Source organism: Myxine glutinosa, chromosome 11 (genome assembly GCF_964187855.1).
Source record: "Myxine glutinosa chromosome 11, kmMyxGlut1.1, whole genome shotgun sequence".
Lineage (NCBI taxonomy): Eukaryota > Metazoa > Chordata > Myxini > Myxiniformes > Myxinidae > Myxine > Myxine glutinosa.
Genome location: NC_136271.1, coordinates 136,426,658 through 136,440,210, shown reverse-complemented (window position 1 = coordinate 136,440,210; position 13,553 = coordinate 136,426,658). Strand labels below are relative to the sequence as shown.

Genomic DNA, 13,553 nt, shown 5'->3' with positions numbered 1-13,553 from the left:
CATGTTTTGCTCAAATCTGCAGTTGCCGATTAAACCTCAATAAAGCTACGTTTTCCGAACCAGATTCGTCGTGTTGTTAGCTGTGACGAGCAGCTCTATGAGAGGACCGTGTTGTTGTTCTTGTTGTTGGGGTGCCTTTTTGAATAGCGCATGCGCATACACTCGGACGTGCGTTGGTATGAGGTAAGAATATCGCGGACTAAAATCGTGATTTGTTTGAAGAAACCAGAATAAATTTAGCAACAAAGACAACATGAATGTTTTCATATCAATCTCGTTTCACAGAACTTGACACAAATTAGGTGTAATTATTGAATAGCGCATGTGCATACACTCGGACTTCCCCTACCGACCAAGCCCGTTTCAAATTATCCCTCTGCCACCCAGAATTAACATTAAACAATAACATTAATGAATTAACATTAACATTAACAGAAATAACATTCACGTCCATACGTTATATGTAATCAGTTGATGAAGCATGTTGCGTCGCAAAACAAAGGACAAGACCAGAACTGAAAGACAAAAAGACGCTAGTGCATGCGTATAATTTAATGACTGGTCGAATTTGGTAGCGCATATTGCAACGGATATCCTCGTGATTCTACACATCGCAGCTGGTGACCACACTGTGGTCATTTTTCTCTTGTTCTCTTATATCTTTGTCCTTGTGTTGCTTTGTTTTTCTGTCAAATTTTTGTGTTAAATTGTTTCTTGTTGTGCTCCATTTGTCGAATTTGTTATCGGGTTGTTCAAGGCCTACTTTAGATTCTCCCCGGATAGCACCTGTAAAAATTATGTCTCTTTGTCTCCGTATTCCTCGTTTTGGTTCTTTCTTCCCAAATATTTTACTTCTACCTCCTCAACGTTAGTTTATTTCCCCCATCACTTAAAAAATAAAAACAAACAAAAAATACCTTTATTTTTCTGCTCCACAACGATCTCATTCCACTTGGATTTCCTTCTGCCTGCATTTCCTTTGTACGACATTCTTCCCCCTCCCCCTTTCTCATTTTATTTCTCCAAACTGACTCTTCATTGAATATAAACACCTCTTTCTTTTCCTTTTAAAAACATTTTAAAAGATTTAAAAAGGATTCACTTTCCTTAATTATCTGTCAGTAATATCCCACATGTTCTTCTTCACCACAATCTATTCTTGGTCTTATTCTTCTTCACAAATATTATTTTCCAAAAATGTCTGTCAGCTAAGTGCTTGCTCCACCAACCCTTCTTCCGCACCTGCAGCACCACCTTCTCCGTGCCTTCAACAAAAATTCCTACCTCCCATCCCATGATATTTATCTCCGTTTGTCGAATTGGGAATTTGGCATCGGCATCCCTTCACTTCATGTCTCCTCTTTCTGCTTCCCACAGAAACCAACTCTTTCTTATTCATAGATTAATCCCATCTCATCTTCAATTATCCTACCCTTCTTCCGATGAATGGCAATGCTTCTTCTGTCTATTATGTCATGTGAAGCATAGTGTCTGTCCGTGAGTTTGTATGCTCAGCTGTCTCCCATTTCTGGCGGCCACTTCCTGCACTGCTTTTGAAAAGCTCCACACGCAGGCGTAGCTCAACATTCACCCAGAATAATTGCATGATACCAAACGAGATACATTTTAAATATATAAATGCAACATGGAATTACAGTTTGTTTACTTTTAGTGCGTTAAGATCCGACCTAGGCTAACAGGATTGCCACAAGGTACGTACATTTACTTCCAAGCTGTCTAGCCTGCGTTTGTATCCCGACCAAGCTATAAACTGTTATCCCGATGTTTTACAGACAGTGTGAATCAACAATGTGTGTGCCGTCCCTCAAATGGACGTTAGACTGGGCGATCCATCTAACAACTTTAGTTGTTGGACGTTAAAGATCCCCACAGTGTCCTTCATGAAGAGTCGGCGAGCTATCAACGGCACCATGAACAAATTACAAATTCCTGCCTGAACTACTGATGGGAAGGCAATGACAGACCACCCAGTGTAACCCTTGCTCAGGATGCTGCTTCAGCAGCACCGACGTTCTGCGACAAAGTATGAGGATTGAGGATTATCACAAAATTGAACAAACCATGTCAGCGTTGTTAATAACAGTAGCTTATACTGAAAGTCTTTGAACAAAGATTGCAGTGCAAGGTGATGGAAGAGAGAGGGGAGTGGGGGAGAGAGAGAAAGAGAGAGAGAGAGGTGAGTAGGGGAGAAAGGGGAGTGGGAGAGAGAGACAGAGGTGAGTGGGGGAGAAAGGGGATTGGGAGACAGAGACAGAGACAGAAACAGAGACAGAGACAGGTGAGTGGGGGAGAAAGGGGAGGGGAGGGAGAGAGACAGAGACAGGTGAGTGGGGGAGAAAGGGGAGTGGGAGTCGAGAGAGAGGTGAGTGGGGGAGAAAGGGGAATGGGAGAGAGAGAGAGAGGTGAGTGGGGGAGAAAGGGGATTGGGAGAGACAGAGACAGGTGAGTGGGGGAGAAAGGGGAGTGGGAGAGAGAGACAGAGACAGGTGAGTGGGGGAGAAAGGGGAGTGGGAGAGAGAGACAGAGACAGGTGAGTGGGGGAGAAAGGGGAATGGGAGAGAGAGAGAGGTGAGTGGGGGAGAAAGGGGAATTGGGAGAGAGAGAGAGGGGTGAGTGGGGGAGAAAGGGGAGTGGGAGAGAGAGACAGAGACAGGTGAGTGGGGGAGAAAGGGGAGTGGGAGTCGAGAGAGAGGTGAGTGGGGGAGAAAGGGGAATGGGAGAGAGAGAGAGAGAGAGAGAGAGAGAGAGAGGTGAGTGGGGGGAGAAAGGGGAGTGGGAGAGAGAGAGACAGAGACAGGTGAGTGGGGGAGAAAGGGGAGTGGGAGTCGAGAGAGAGGTGAGTGGGGGAGAAAGGGGAATGGGAGAGAGAGAGAGAGGTGAGTGGGGGAGAAAGGGGATTGGGAGTGGGAGACAGAGACAGAAACAGAGACAGAGACAGGTGAGTGGGGGAGAAAGGGGAGGGGAGGGAGAGAGGAGGAGGAGAATGGGGGGAGGGGGAGGAAGTTTCCCTCTGTACTATCCACCTTGTCCACCCCATTTCTTCACACCCATTGTTTGTCCAAGTCTCCTTATATTTTGTTATTTAACTCTGCTGTTGGTGTTTCCCGCACCCTCGCTACTGTTCACTGGGAACGAGTACTTTTTGTGGTGTCTTTTATTTTAATTTCAGTAGTTTGGACAGGGCACAGGTCAGGTCATAACTTTTTATGGCTGTCACCGAAGGTGGAAGGACGTTATGCTTTCACTAACTGTCAGTTTGTCTGTGAACATGATAGCCCAAAAGTTGTGGACGGATTGGGACGAAACCTGGTGGACAGATTGGGTGTGTGACAAAGACAAATTGATTCGATTTTGGTTCATGTCCGAATCCAGATCCTGCCTATCAGTGGGATACAAAACATAAACTTCACCTGGCGGAGGTATGCAGGTTTTTTTTTTTGGTTTTTTTTTTTTTTACCATTTGAGCTTTTGTCATGCAATTTTCAATAAACCGTTATTATCATTATGAGAATATGGAGAAAACAAGTTGATAAAATTTACAATTTTTTTTTACCTGTTGTGTTCAACATGGTTTGTTCTCGTGTAAAGCGGACGCGGACGGCATTCGAACACAATATTACAACTTAAAAGATAAAAGAAATGAAATTTGTAATGTTCCTTTAATCTGTTATTATAATATCGTTATCATCGATTAAAGAGATAATAATAAGTGGTATGGTTAGCGGTGGATAAATAGAGCGGTGTATGATACAATGCTCCCTCACGCTGATTTCTTTTTTCATCATTATAGAATTTCTTTTTGTGTAATTTTCATCGTAATAGATTGAGAAATCTCTCATTATTCGTGTAATCGATCAAACAATACAAGCATTGTATTTTTTTTTTTTTTTTTTTTTTCCTTCTCATCATTATCTTTCCTCAGCCTCATCTTTTCTAATTCGTCTTCCCTTCCCTCCCTTCTCAGTTCTCACCCCTATTCCTCTTCCTCCCTCCCTCTCCCCCGTCGGCTCTTTCACACCGTCTACTGCACATTATGTGATGTTCCCATCATCGTGGGCTGCGTCGCTGTCACGGTTTATTCGAGGTACGAATTGCGGTGAAACATTAGCACCAACTTTGGAAATCTTCCTTCATGTTTATATGAGGACAAGGAAGCCTGAATAGCGGGATACCGGTTGTGATATGGTATCGGTGATGCTACATGGCTGTCAGTGTCAGGTGACGGTGTGTAGTACTGCAAAGTGGTCAGGTGACTGCCTGTATTGCAGCAAGGTGATCAGGTGACGGCCTGTATTGCAGCAAGGTGGTCAGGTGACGGCCTGTGTTGCAGCAAGGTGGTCAGGTGACGGCCTGTGTTGCAGCAAGGTGGTCAGGTGACGGCCTGTGTTGCAGCAAGGTGGTCAGGTGACGGTCTGTGTTGCAGCAAGGTGGTCAGGTGACGGCCTGTATTGCAGCAAGGTGATCAGGTGACGGCCTGTATTGCAGCAAGGTGATCAGGTGATGGCCTGTGTTGCAGAAGGTGATCAGGTGACGGCCTGTGTTGCCGCAAGGTGAGCAGGTGCCAGCCTGTGTTATAGCAAGGTGGTCAGGTGATGGCCTGTGTTGCAGAAGGTGATCAGGTGACGGCCTGTGTTGCCGCAAGGTGAGCAGGTGCCAGCCTGTGTTATAGCAAGGTGGTCAGGTGACGGTCTGTGTTGCAGCAAGGTGGTCAGGTGACGGCCTGTATTGCAGCAAGGTGATCAGGTGACGGCCTGTGTTGCCGCAAGGTGAGCAGGTGCCAGCCTGTGTTATAGCAAGGTGGTCAGGTGATGGCCTGTGTTGCAGCAAGGTGGTCAGGTGACGGCCTGTGTTGCAGCAAGGTGGTCAGGTGACGGCCTGTATTGCAACAAGGTGATCGGGTGACGGCCTGTATTGCAGCAAGGTGGTCGGGTGACGGCCTGTATTGCAGCAAGGTGATCAGGTGACGGCCTGTATTGCAGCAAGGTGATCAGGTGACGGCCTGTATTGCAGCAAGGTGGTCAGGTGACGGCCTGTATTGCAGCAAGGTGATCAGGTGACGGCCTGTGTTGCAGCAAGGTGGTCAGGTGACGGCCTGTATTGCAGCAAGGTGATCAGGTGATGGCCTGTGTTGCAGAAGGTGATCAGGTGACGGCCTGTGTTGCCGCAAGGTGAGCAGGTGCCAGCCTGTGTTATAGCAAGGTGGTCAGGTGATGGCCTGTGTTGCAGCAAGGTGGTCAGGTGACGGCCTGTGTTGCAGCAAGGTGGTCAGGTGACGGTCTGTGTTGCAGCAAGGTGGTCAGGTGATGGCCTGTATTGCAACAAGGTGATCGGGTGACGGCCTGTATTGCAGCAAGGTGGTCAGGTGACGGCCTGTATTGCAGCAAGGTGATCAGGTGATGGCCTGTATTGCAGCAAGGTGATCAGGTGACGGCCTGTATTGCAGCAAGGTGATCAGGTGACGGCCTGTATTGCAGCAAGGTGATCAGGTGATGGCCTGTGTTGCAGAAGGTGATCAGGTGACGGCCTGTGTTGCCGCAAGGTGAGCAGGTGCCAGCCTGTGTTATAGCAAGGTGGTCAGGTGATGGCCTGTGTTGCAGCAAGGTGGTCAGGTGATGGCCTGTCTTGCAGCAAGGTGGTCAGGTGATGGCCTGTGTTGCAGCAAGGTGATCAGGTGACGTCCTGTGTTGTAGCAAGGTGATCACGTGCCAGCCTGTGTTATAGCAAGGTGATCAGGTGATGGCCTGTGTTGCAGCAAGGTGGTCAGGTGATGGCCTGTGTTGCAGCAAGGTGATCAGGTGACGTCCTGTGTTGTAGCAAGATGATCAGGTGACGTCCTGTCTTGCAGCAAGGTGGTCAGGTGATGGCCTGTGTTGCAGCAAGGTGGTCAGGTGATGGCCTGTGTTGCAGCAAGGTGATCAGGTGACGGCCTGTGTTGCAGCAAGGTGGTCAGGTGACTTTGTATGGCACTGCTGGTCCTGCAAGGTGAATAGGTGATGTTGCAAGGTTGTCATGTGGTGCCATATTGGTGTGTGCAACTAGAGGACCACAAGGTGGTACAGCATCTGAAAGTCAACACCGTTCCTCCAGTTTATAACCGAGGACAATGTTGCAGCAGAAAACTTAACAAATCGGAGTTAAAAATTAGGGGCATATAAGAATTGTCCTCTGATTAAGCAAAGTAGGCAGCACTATGAGATGGTAGTTAAGGGGTATCTGAAAATACTACAGACCTTTCTTTGCTTGAAGTTTGAAGGATTGATTAGTTGTTGACGTCAAAAATGATTTCTTACATTTGATTTTGCAGACATGATCACTTGAAGTTGGGCGTCGAACAATCACAACTGCACTCTAGGAGGAGCAGGACAGGGATGATCGTTGGAGCCACTGCAGGTGCCCATGGGAAACTGGATCAATTAATTTCAAAGGGAGGATATCGACAAAATACGAGTATATTGTGGAAATGATGTGCATAGAGATTGAAGGCAGTAAAAAAAGAAAATGTTGATTATCGTGTGGTATCTTCAATGGACCCAACAGTAGGACCGGAAGCTGCATTCATTTCAGAATTAGAAAAACGGAGAAAAAAATGAATTTAGAAAAATTAACAATAGGCCTACAATACGTACTGCAATGTCTGGAAGAAAAAAAAAGAAGTCTTTATCTCAAAGCCTGGCACGATCCAATCCTTCCTTACCACCAGACATAGCACGACAAAACATTTTGGTCGTCCACCTGTCTGACATATTAACCTGGTGTTGGCTTAGCGGTTAGGGTGCCGGCTTGGGATCCTAGGATCCTGGGTTCGAATCCTGGTCGATCGCTAAATTAACACCAGGGGGGTTGACTCAGCCTGTCATCCTTCCGAGGTCGGCAAATTGAGTACCAGCTTGCTGGGATGAATGATCCCGGTGTGTACCCCGGTTTAGAATAGGTACACCGTATCCCTGCGCATCGTCAGAGACGACCAAGGGTTGGCGCCAGGAAGGGCATCCGGCCATAAAAACATTGCCTCAAACAGGGAACCATGATTGTCATGGGGCCCGCAAGGCTAACCCCCGATCTAGCAGGGAAAATGGCCTTAAAACGATCATTCATTCATTCATTCACCTGTCTGACATTAACAGGAGCCAAAGGTAAAGACTGACGAGGGATTATTACTTGGCAAAACTTTTTTTGGACAATTATGTTGTGGGTGTGTGTGTGTGTGTGTGTGTGTGTGTGTGTGTGTGTGTGTGTGTGTGTGTGTGTGTGTGTGTGTGTGTGTGTGTGTGTGTGTGTGTGTGTGTGTGTGTGTGTGTGTGTGTGTGTGTGTGTGTGTGTGTGTGTGTGTGTGTGTGTGTGTTTTTGTTTGTCTGTCCTCTCACTTATACTTGCCAACAGGTCACAATTTTAAACCGATCTTCACAAAACTTCACCAAACTGTAGTTATTGGCCCGACAGAATCCTATTTCTTTTTTAGGTCAAAAGGTCAACATTGGCCAAAGGTCAACCACTTTTTTCCAATTCTAAAAATCCTCAATTTTCATCTGATTGACTTGAAATTTGAATACGTTTTTGTTCACTTTTGCCAAGTGTTACTCTATGAGTGGTTAAAAAAAAAAAAAAAAATTGTTATTTATTTATTTATTTATTCAAAATTGAGGAGCATGTAAGAGTATGTTGATGAGGCTGGGGGTGGGGAAGTAGAACAGTGATGTCGAGTAAAACGGCAATGGACTGACAGTGGGGCAGCAGTTTGACAAAATAAAGATTTTTTTTTTTTTTTTGTATGCAAGATCGAGGCTCGTGAAAGAGCTAACATTAATCACACAAAAAGTCAGACAGACAATTAAAACATATAATATGGGGAGCGGTAGACAAAATGGGGAGAGGGGGAAGGACACAAACACAACATTTGAGAGCAGGGACATCGAGAGAACTGTGGGAGGGAGAGGGCTTGGGGGAGGTCGGAGAGGTATAAAACATATGGACACTGCAAGGACTTCCAGGAAAGAAGTTGGAATTTCGAAAATGTGTATCTGGGGTGAATTAGCGGGGGTAGAAAAGATCAAGGTTTTGGATGGGGGAAGATAAGAGATGGTGGTGAACAGCTGTTTTAAAGACCTGGAGGGAGGAGTGGGATTGAAGGGAGTGGGGGAGTTTGTTCCAGAGGCGGCAGAAAAGGGGAATGAAAGAGTGAAGGTGAGCAGAGAGCCTAGATTTTGGCAGTCTAACCATAAGAGGGTTGCTGGCAGATCTTGTGCGGCCTGTGGGAATATTTGGGGGACAGAGCACAGAGAGAGCTTGGGGAGCAAGGCAAGGTTTCCTCCTATCTATCACCGTTCAGGAGATTAGCGTGTGCAGACAAACAAACAAACAAAAACTTTCTTTTATATATATATATTTATATATATATAAATATATTATATTTATTTTATATTTTATACTAGCAGAAGTACCTGGCATTGCCGGGTGGGGGAGGGAGGGGAGGGGAGGGAGAGGAGGGGAGGGGAGGAGAGGGGGGGATGGGAGAGAGAGGGAGGGATGGGGAGGGGAGGAGGGGAGGGGAGGGGAGGGACCGGGCATGCGGGCGGGAGAGGGGAGGGACGGATGGGAGGGGGGGAGGGAGGAGGGGAACGGGGGGGGAGGGGGAGAAGGGGAGGGAGGGCGGGAGGAAGGGAGGGGAGGGGAGAAGGGGAGGGGGTAGGGTGGAGGGGAAAGGGAGGGGGAGGATGGGGGGGGAGGGGGAGGGGGAAAAGGGAGGGGGAGGGGAGAAGGGGAGGGGGGAGGGGGAGGGGAGAAGGGGAGGGGGGAGGGGGAGGGGAGAAAGGGAGGGGGAGGGGAGAAGGGGAGGGGGAGGGGAGAAAGGGAGGGGGAGGGAAGGGGGAGGGCCAGTAAACAATGACGTTGCAGTTCTCATGGTCGGAGAGCAGCACAACAATCGCGACATAGTCCTGCATATTCGCAACAGCACGAAGCGGATTTTGGAGACTCACCGATCCTGTGACGTCCTCCAGTACCGGCGTTGCCGGGCGGGGGAAGGGAGACCTGTACATTCCCAACCCGTACATTCGCCCTCTCGACTCAAGCTCACTCGGACAAAAGCCTCGCACAAATTACACTGTGGAGGCCCAATGGTCATGTCTATGCCACAAATCATGGGCACACTGAATTGAAAATATATAGAACGCTCATACTCCGTGAAAAGTGAAGCCGCCGTGTCGCCATCTTGGTCAGCACGACTCCACCAACTTGCTTCGCGGATCTCGTTTTGTGCGGCAATAAACTGCTCCAATCGGTTACGGAAGGGTTGTGGAAAGACGTTTCACAGCTGTTTCAAAGACATTTAATTCATATCGCACAAAATCGATACAAAACACGATCGCATAAAAGGTGTAAAAACGTGTGACGTGTGACGGGATGGAACATCACGTGATCGCTCTGAGCGAATCAGTCTGGCGGTGGGAATGGAACATCACGTGATCGCTCTGAGCGAATCAGCGAGCTGCTCTGGAACCGGCTGAGATTAGCGGGTACTTCGCTGAAATGCTCTGAGCGAATCAGTCTGGCGGTGGGAATGGAACATCACGTGATCGCTCTGAGCGAATCAGCGAGCTGCTCTGGAACCGGCTGAGATTAGCGGGTACTTCGCTGAAATGCGCTGAGGTAAATATGAATAAAAAATATGGATCTCGTCAAATATGGTCTCGGCCATGTTCGTCCCAGGCTCAATGGCTATGTCTATGCCAAATATCAAGTACGTGAGCCTCTCCGTTTAGGAGTCTATCGGTAACATTACACACACACACACACACACACACACACACACACACACAAACTGTGTTTTATAGATATAGATTTTATATTTATATATATATATAAAAAAACAGTTGTCAAAAATTATGAAAAAAATCCAATTTGCTTGCAATAGATTTTAGAGTGTTCCTTTTAGTCCCATATCTTTCTCTCCTTTTCCACTTTCTATGCCTAACATGACATATCTTTCTTTTTTGTAGGCTCTTGTGAAGCATGGCAGAAGATTCCCCCCCACCTCACAAGATACACATCAAGGAGGAACCTGGAACCCCAACTTCCCAAAGTGATTGCTCTCCCCCAGCACTGCCACAATCCTACCAGCTGTCTTCTTTGCCTCACCGATGGGCTGCAGCTTCCTCAACCCAAGCAATAACAAGAGGTCGTCGATTGGCCGGCATTCCTGGTGGTGCTGGTGTAGGGGAGGTTCGCACGGTGCCAAAATGTGAGTTTGTCCTGGGAGAGATGACACGACGGCTGTGCCTCGTTTGTGGGGACGTGGCCTCTGGTTATCACTATGGAGTGGCATCGTGTGAAGCCTGCAAGGCTTTCTTTAAAAGGACAATCCAGGGTAGGTGTTTACTACTGCTGCTTGGTGCTCGCTGTGAGGTTGGATATTAAGTACATTCAAAGTTCATTTTATGTCATTTGTTGATCACATGCATTTTCATTATTGGGGAAGCCTGGTGTTGGCATAACGGTTAAGATGGCTGGCTTAAGATCTTAGGGTCTTGAGTTTGAGTCACGCCATTGAAATAACACCAGGTGGCTTGACGCAACCCGCCATCCTTGTGAGGTCGGCAAAATGAGGACCAGCTTATTGAAAACAATGAGGCATTCGAGTATTCTGATTTGGAGTGGTTACCCGTCCAGGATTGTGCCCCCCTAGCCAATAGAATAAATAGCACCGCAAAGCGGTCGTAACCCCTCAGCCCATGCATGGTGAAAGGAAGCCGTGGCGGCCATATTGAAAATCGCAGCGTGCCCATTTTCAAAAGGCACCTTCCTCTACTCAACCCCAACACACACTGCAAACATGGATTTAATCGGACAAGCCGTTCTGCTCGAAATTGACGGAAACCAATTTCAAGATGGCTACCGTGGCGGCCATATTGAAAATCGCAGCGCGCCCATTTTCGAAAGGAACCTTCCTCTACTCAACCCCAACACACACTGCAAAAATGGATTTAATCGGACAAGCCGTTCTGTTCGAAATTGACGGAAACCAATTTCAAGATGGCTGCCGTGGCGGCCATATTGAAAATCGAAGCGCGCCCATTTTAGAAAGGATCCTTCCTCTACTCAACCCCAACACACACTGCAAAAATGGATTTAATTGGACAAGCCGTTCTTCTCGAAATTGACGGAAACCAATTTCAAGATGGCTACCGTGGCGGCCATATTGAAAATCGCAGCGCGCCCATTTTCGAAAGGAACCTTCCTCTACTCAACCCCAACACACTGCAAAAATGGATTTAATCGGACAAGCCGTTCTGTTCGAAATTGACGGAAACCAATTTCAAGATGGCTGCCGTGGCGGCCATATTGAAAATCGCAGCGCGCCCATTTTCGAAAGGAACCTTCCTCTACCCAACCCCAACACACACTGCAAAAATGGATTTAATCGGACAAGCCGTTCTCCTTGAAATTGACGGAAACCAAAAGTTGACGGACGCCCGCCCGGACGACATCCGTGACGACAATACCCCTTGACCCATTGGGCTGAGGGGTGAAAACTAATTGGCATCTTCATATTCAGCACTGCTGTCTCTGTCTATGTGGGCAAGGTGGTGGCTCACCTCTGCTCTTTCTATTTTGACTTTGTAGTTTGTACCGGTTGAGAATTCCTTCGTCCATGACAGAGAAGAAAACCGATTATCCATCACCATTTTCCCTGTCTATTGGTGCTTCAGTCGTTGTCCTAAGTAACGTGTGTGCCTGCTTCATGAAATTTTTAGCTGATAAAATGGTTTTATTTTTCTTCTCTATTATTTCCTTGTGTTAGCTCCTCCACAACCAATTTTCTCGCTGATAAAACAAATCTACAGGCTTGCCTGAAAGTCACTTTACCCCTGCTAAATGTATTGCTTGGCCACCACGTAGTCCAGATCTAACGGCTGCAGACAACTCTTTGTGTGGCTTCATCAAAGAGAAAGTGTCGACAAACCGGTATGGGACAATTGAATAATTGTGTGCTGCAGTCGTGGCCTCTTTCGCACAGGTGACTCCACAAATTCTATATGAGATGTCTAAGAGGACTTGTCGACGAATTCAATGGTGCAAAGAGAATGATGGAGCGCATACAGATTCAATCACTGATTAATTAGCATAAGTTCTGCACAATAAAAACCTGTATATTAAAAGAGTTGAAGGATGGATTTGAATGAAACGGATGCTTTACTGGGGAGGGGTAAAGCGACTTTCAGGCCACACTGTAGAATGGAATTTTGGAATGGCTGGATGCTGACTTGTTTTATTATTCCCTAAAATATTACCCATAAATGGAAATCATTATTTTTTATTTTAAACGATGCCGATGAGAGCCTTCAACTTAGAAAGTCCATAAGTTACTTAGGAACATTTTTATTATTCCTCCAAAACGATTGACAATTCCCCACACTAACCTCCATTGGATGGAAGATCAGTCACCAGGCGTCCCACCCCACAACGATTGCGTTCCAGCTTCCCAGCATTCCATCCCACAATGCACTGTGTCCTTTCCCACTCAGACTCTATCTCACACTGTGCATTGTTGCACTGCTTGCTGTACAGTACTGTATTTTTTATCGTTGCGTACTAGGGTGTCACTAGTAATAGTGGGCGGAAATTTAAAGATGGATTTTTTTCAGTCTCACCGTGTAATATTATTCCACTTAGTCTAAAAACTGAGTAGAAGAAATTTGGTCCTGATTAGCCATCATTTGGAGGTCGCCCATTCAACTTTAAATAATGTCCGTTTGTTCACATCACTTTCTACTTCTTGGAAATAAACCAAATAACCATTTTCCTTTATTTCATGATTTCGGGTTTTTCTTGCTTAAGAGCAGGCTTCCTGGTATTCCATTAGACGTTACCCCTTTTAGTGTTGGGAGGATGCCGCTGCCCCGAACAACCAAGTAAGCTTCGCCGTCGTATAATAATATTTTAACCAAATACCATAATGTAAGTAGGACATTGAAAAAACGCAAATTGCACGAACATAATATTTATTGTAAAAATGTAAAAAATAATTTCATGAGGTAATACATTCAAAAAATGGCAAAGTAACAATAGTAGAATTTGGAAAAACGCAAATGATACGAATATCGATGCTCATACGCTGATACTTCCTTCACATCTTCATCAATGCTGATTTATTTGGAGCTGGGTGTCGCTTTCTGTGCTCGGTGACAACTTGGACGAGGAACTGGAACTGTTCGTCTTTCAATGTCAACTTTCCATTCAGCTCCTGTACCAGAGCCACAGCCCGTTCGGCTCTGTCGCTCACCACCGCAAGTTTGGAGACCAGAGCCAGAGATTTCACGTAGTCAGAGTTTGACGTCCACTAACTGGGATGGTGGAGTAGGAAGTCTTTTGACAACTGAAGTTTTGAGAAGAATCCACGGGTGTTCTTCGTGACCAATTGTACTAGTCCCTTGCTATCGTTGAGGAATGTAGCTTCCAAAATACGAGGACGTCTTGGTGGCCTGTCAGTGGCTTCCTCGTCCAACGCTTTGACCATGTTGCACTTCATTTCCGTC

General features: G+C 46.6%; 1 protein-coding gene across 1 annotated transcript in view; it reads left to right on the top strand.

The window, feature by feature from the left end:
- Nucleotides 1–3,957: 3,957 nt before the first annotated feature.
- LOC137436829 (estrogen-related receptor gamma) overlaps nt 3,958–13,553 on the top strand; it is a 58,562-nt gene continuing 48,966 nt past the window's right edge. Inside the window, exons 1-3 of the mRNA XM_068130977.2 lie at nt 3,958–4,105; nt 6,326–6,411; nt 10,017–10,384. Coding sequence (XP_067987078.1) covers nt 10,030–10,384 — 355 coding nt within the window. The 5' untranslated portion in view covers nt 3,958–4,105; nt 6,326–6,411; nt 10,017–10,029. The remainder of the gene's footprint in view (nt 4,106–6,325; nt 6,412–10,016; nt 10,385–13,553) is intronic.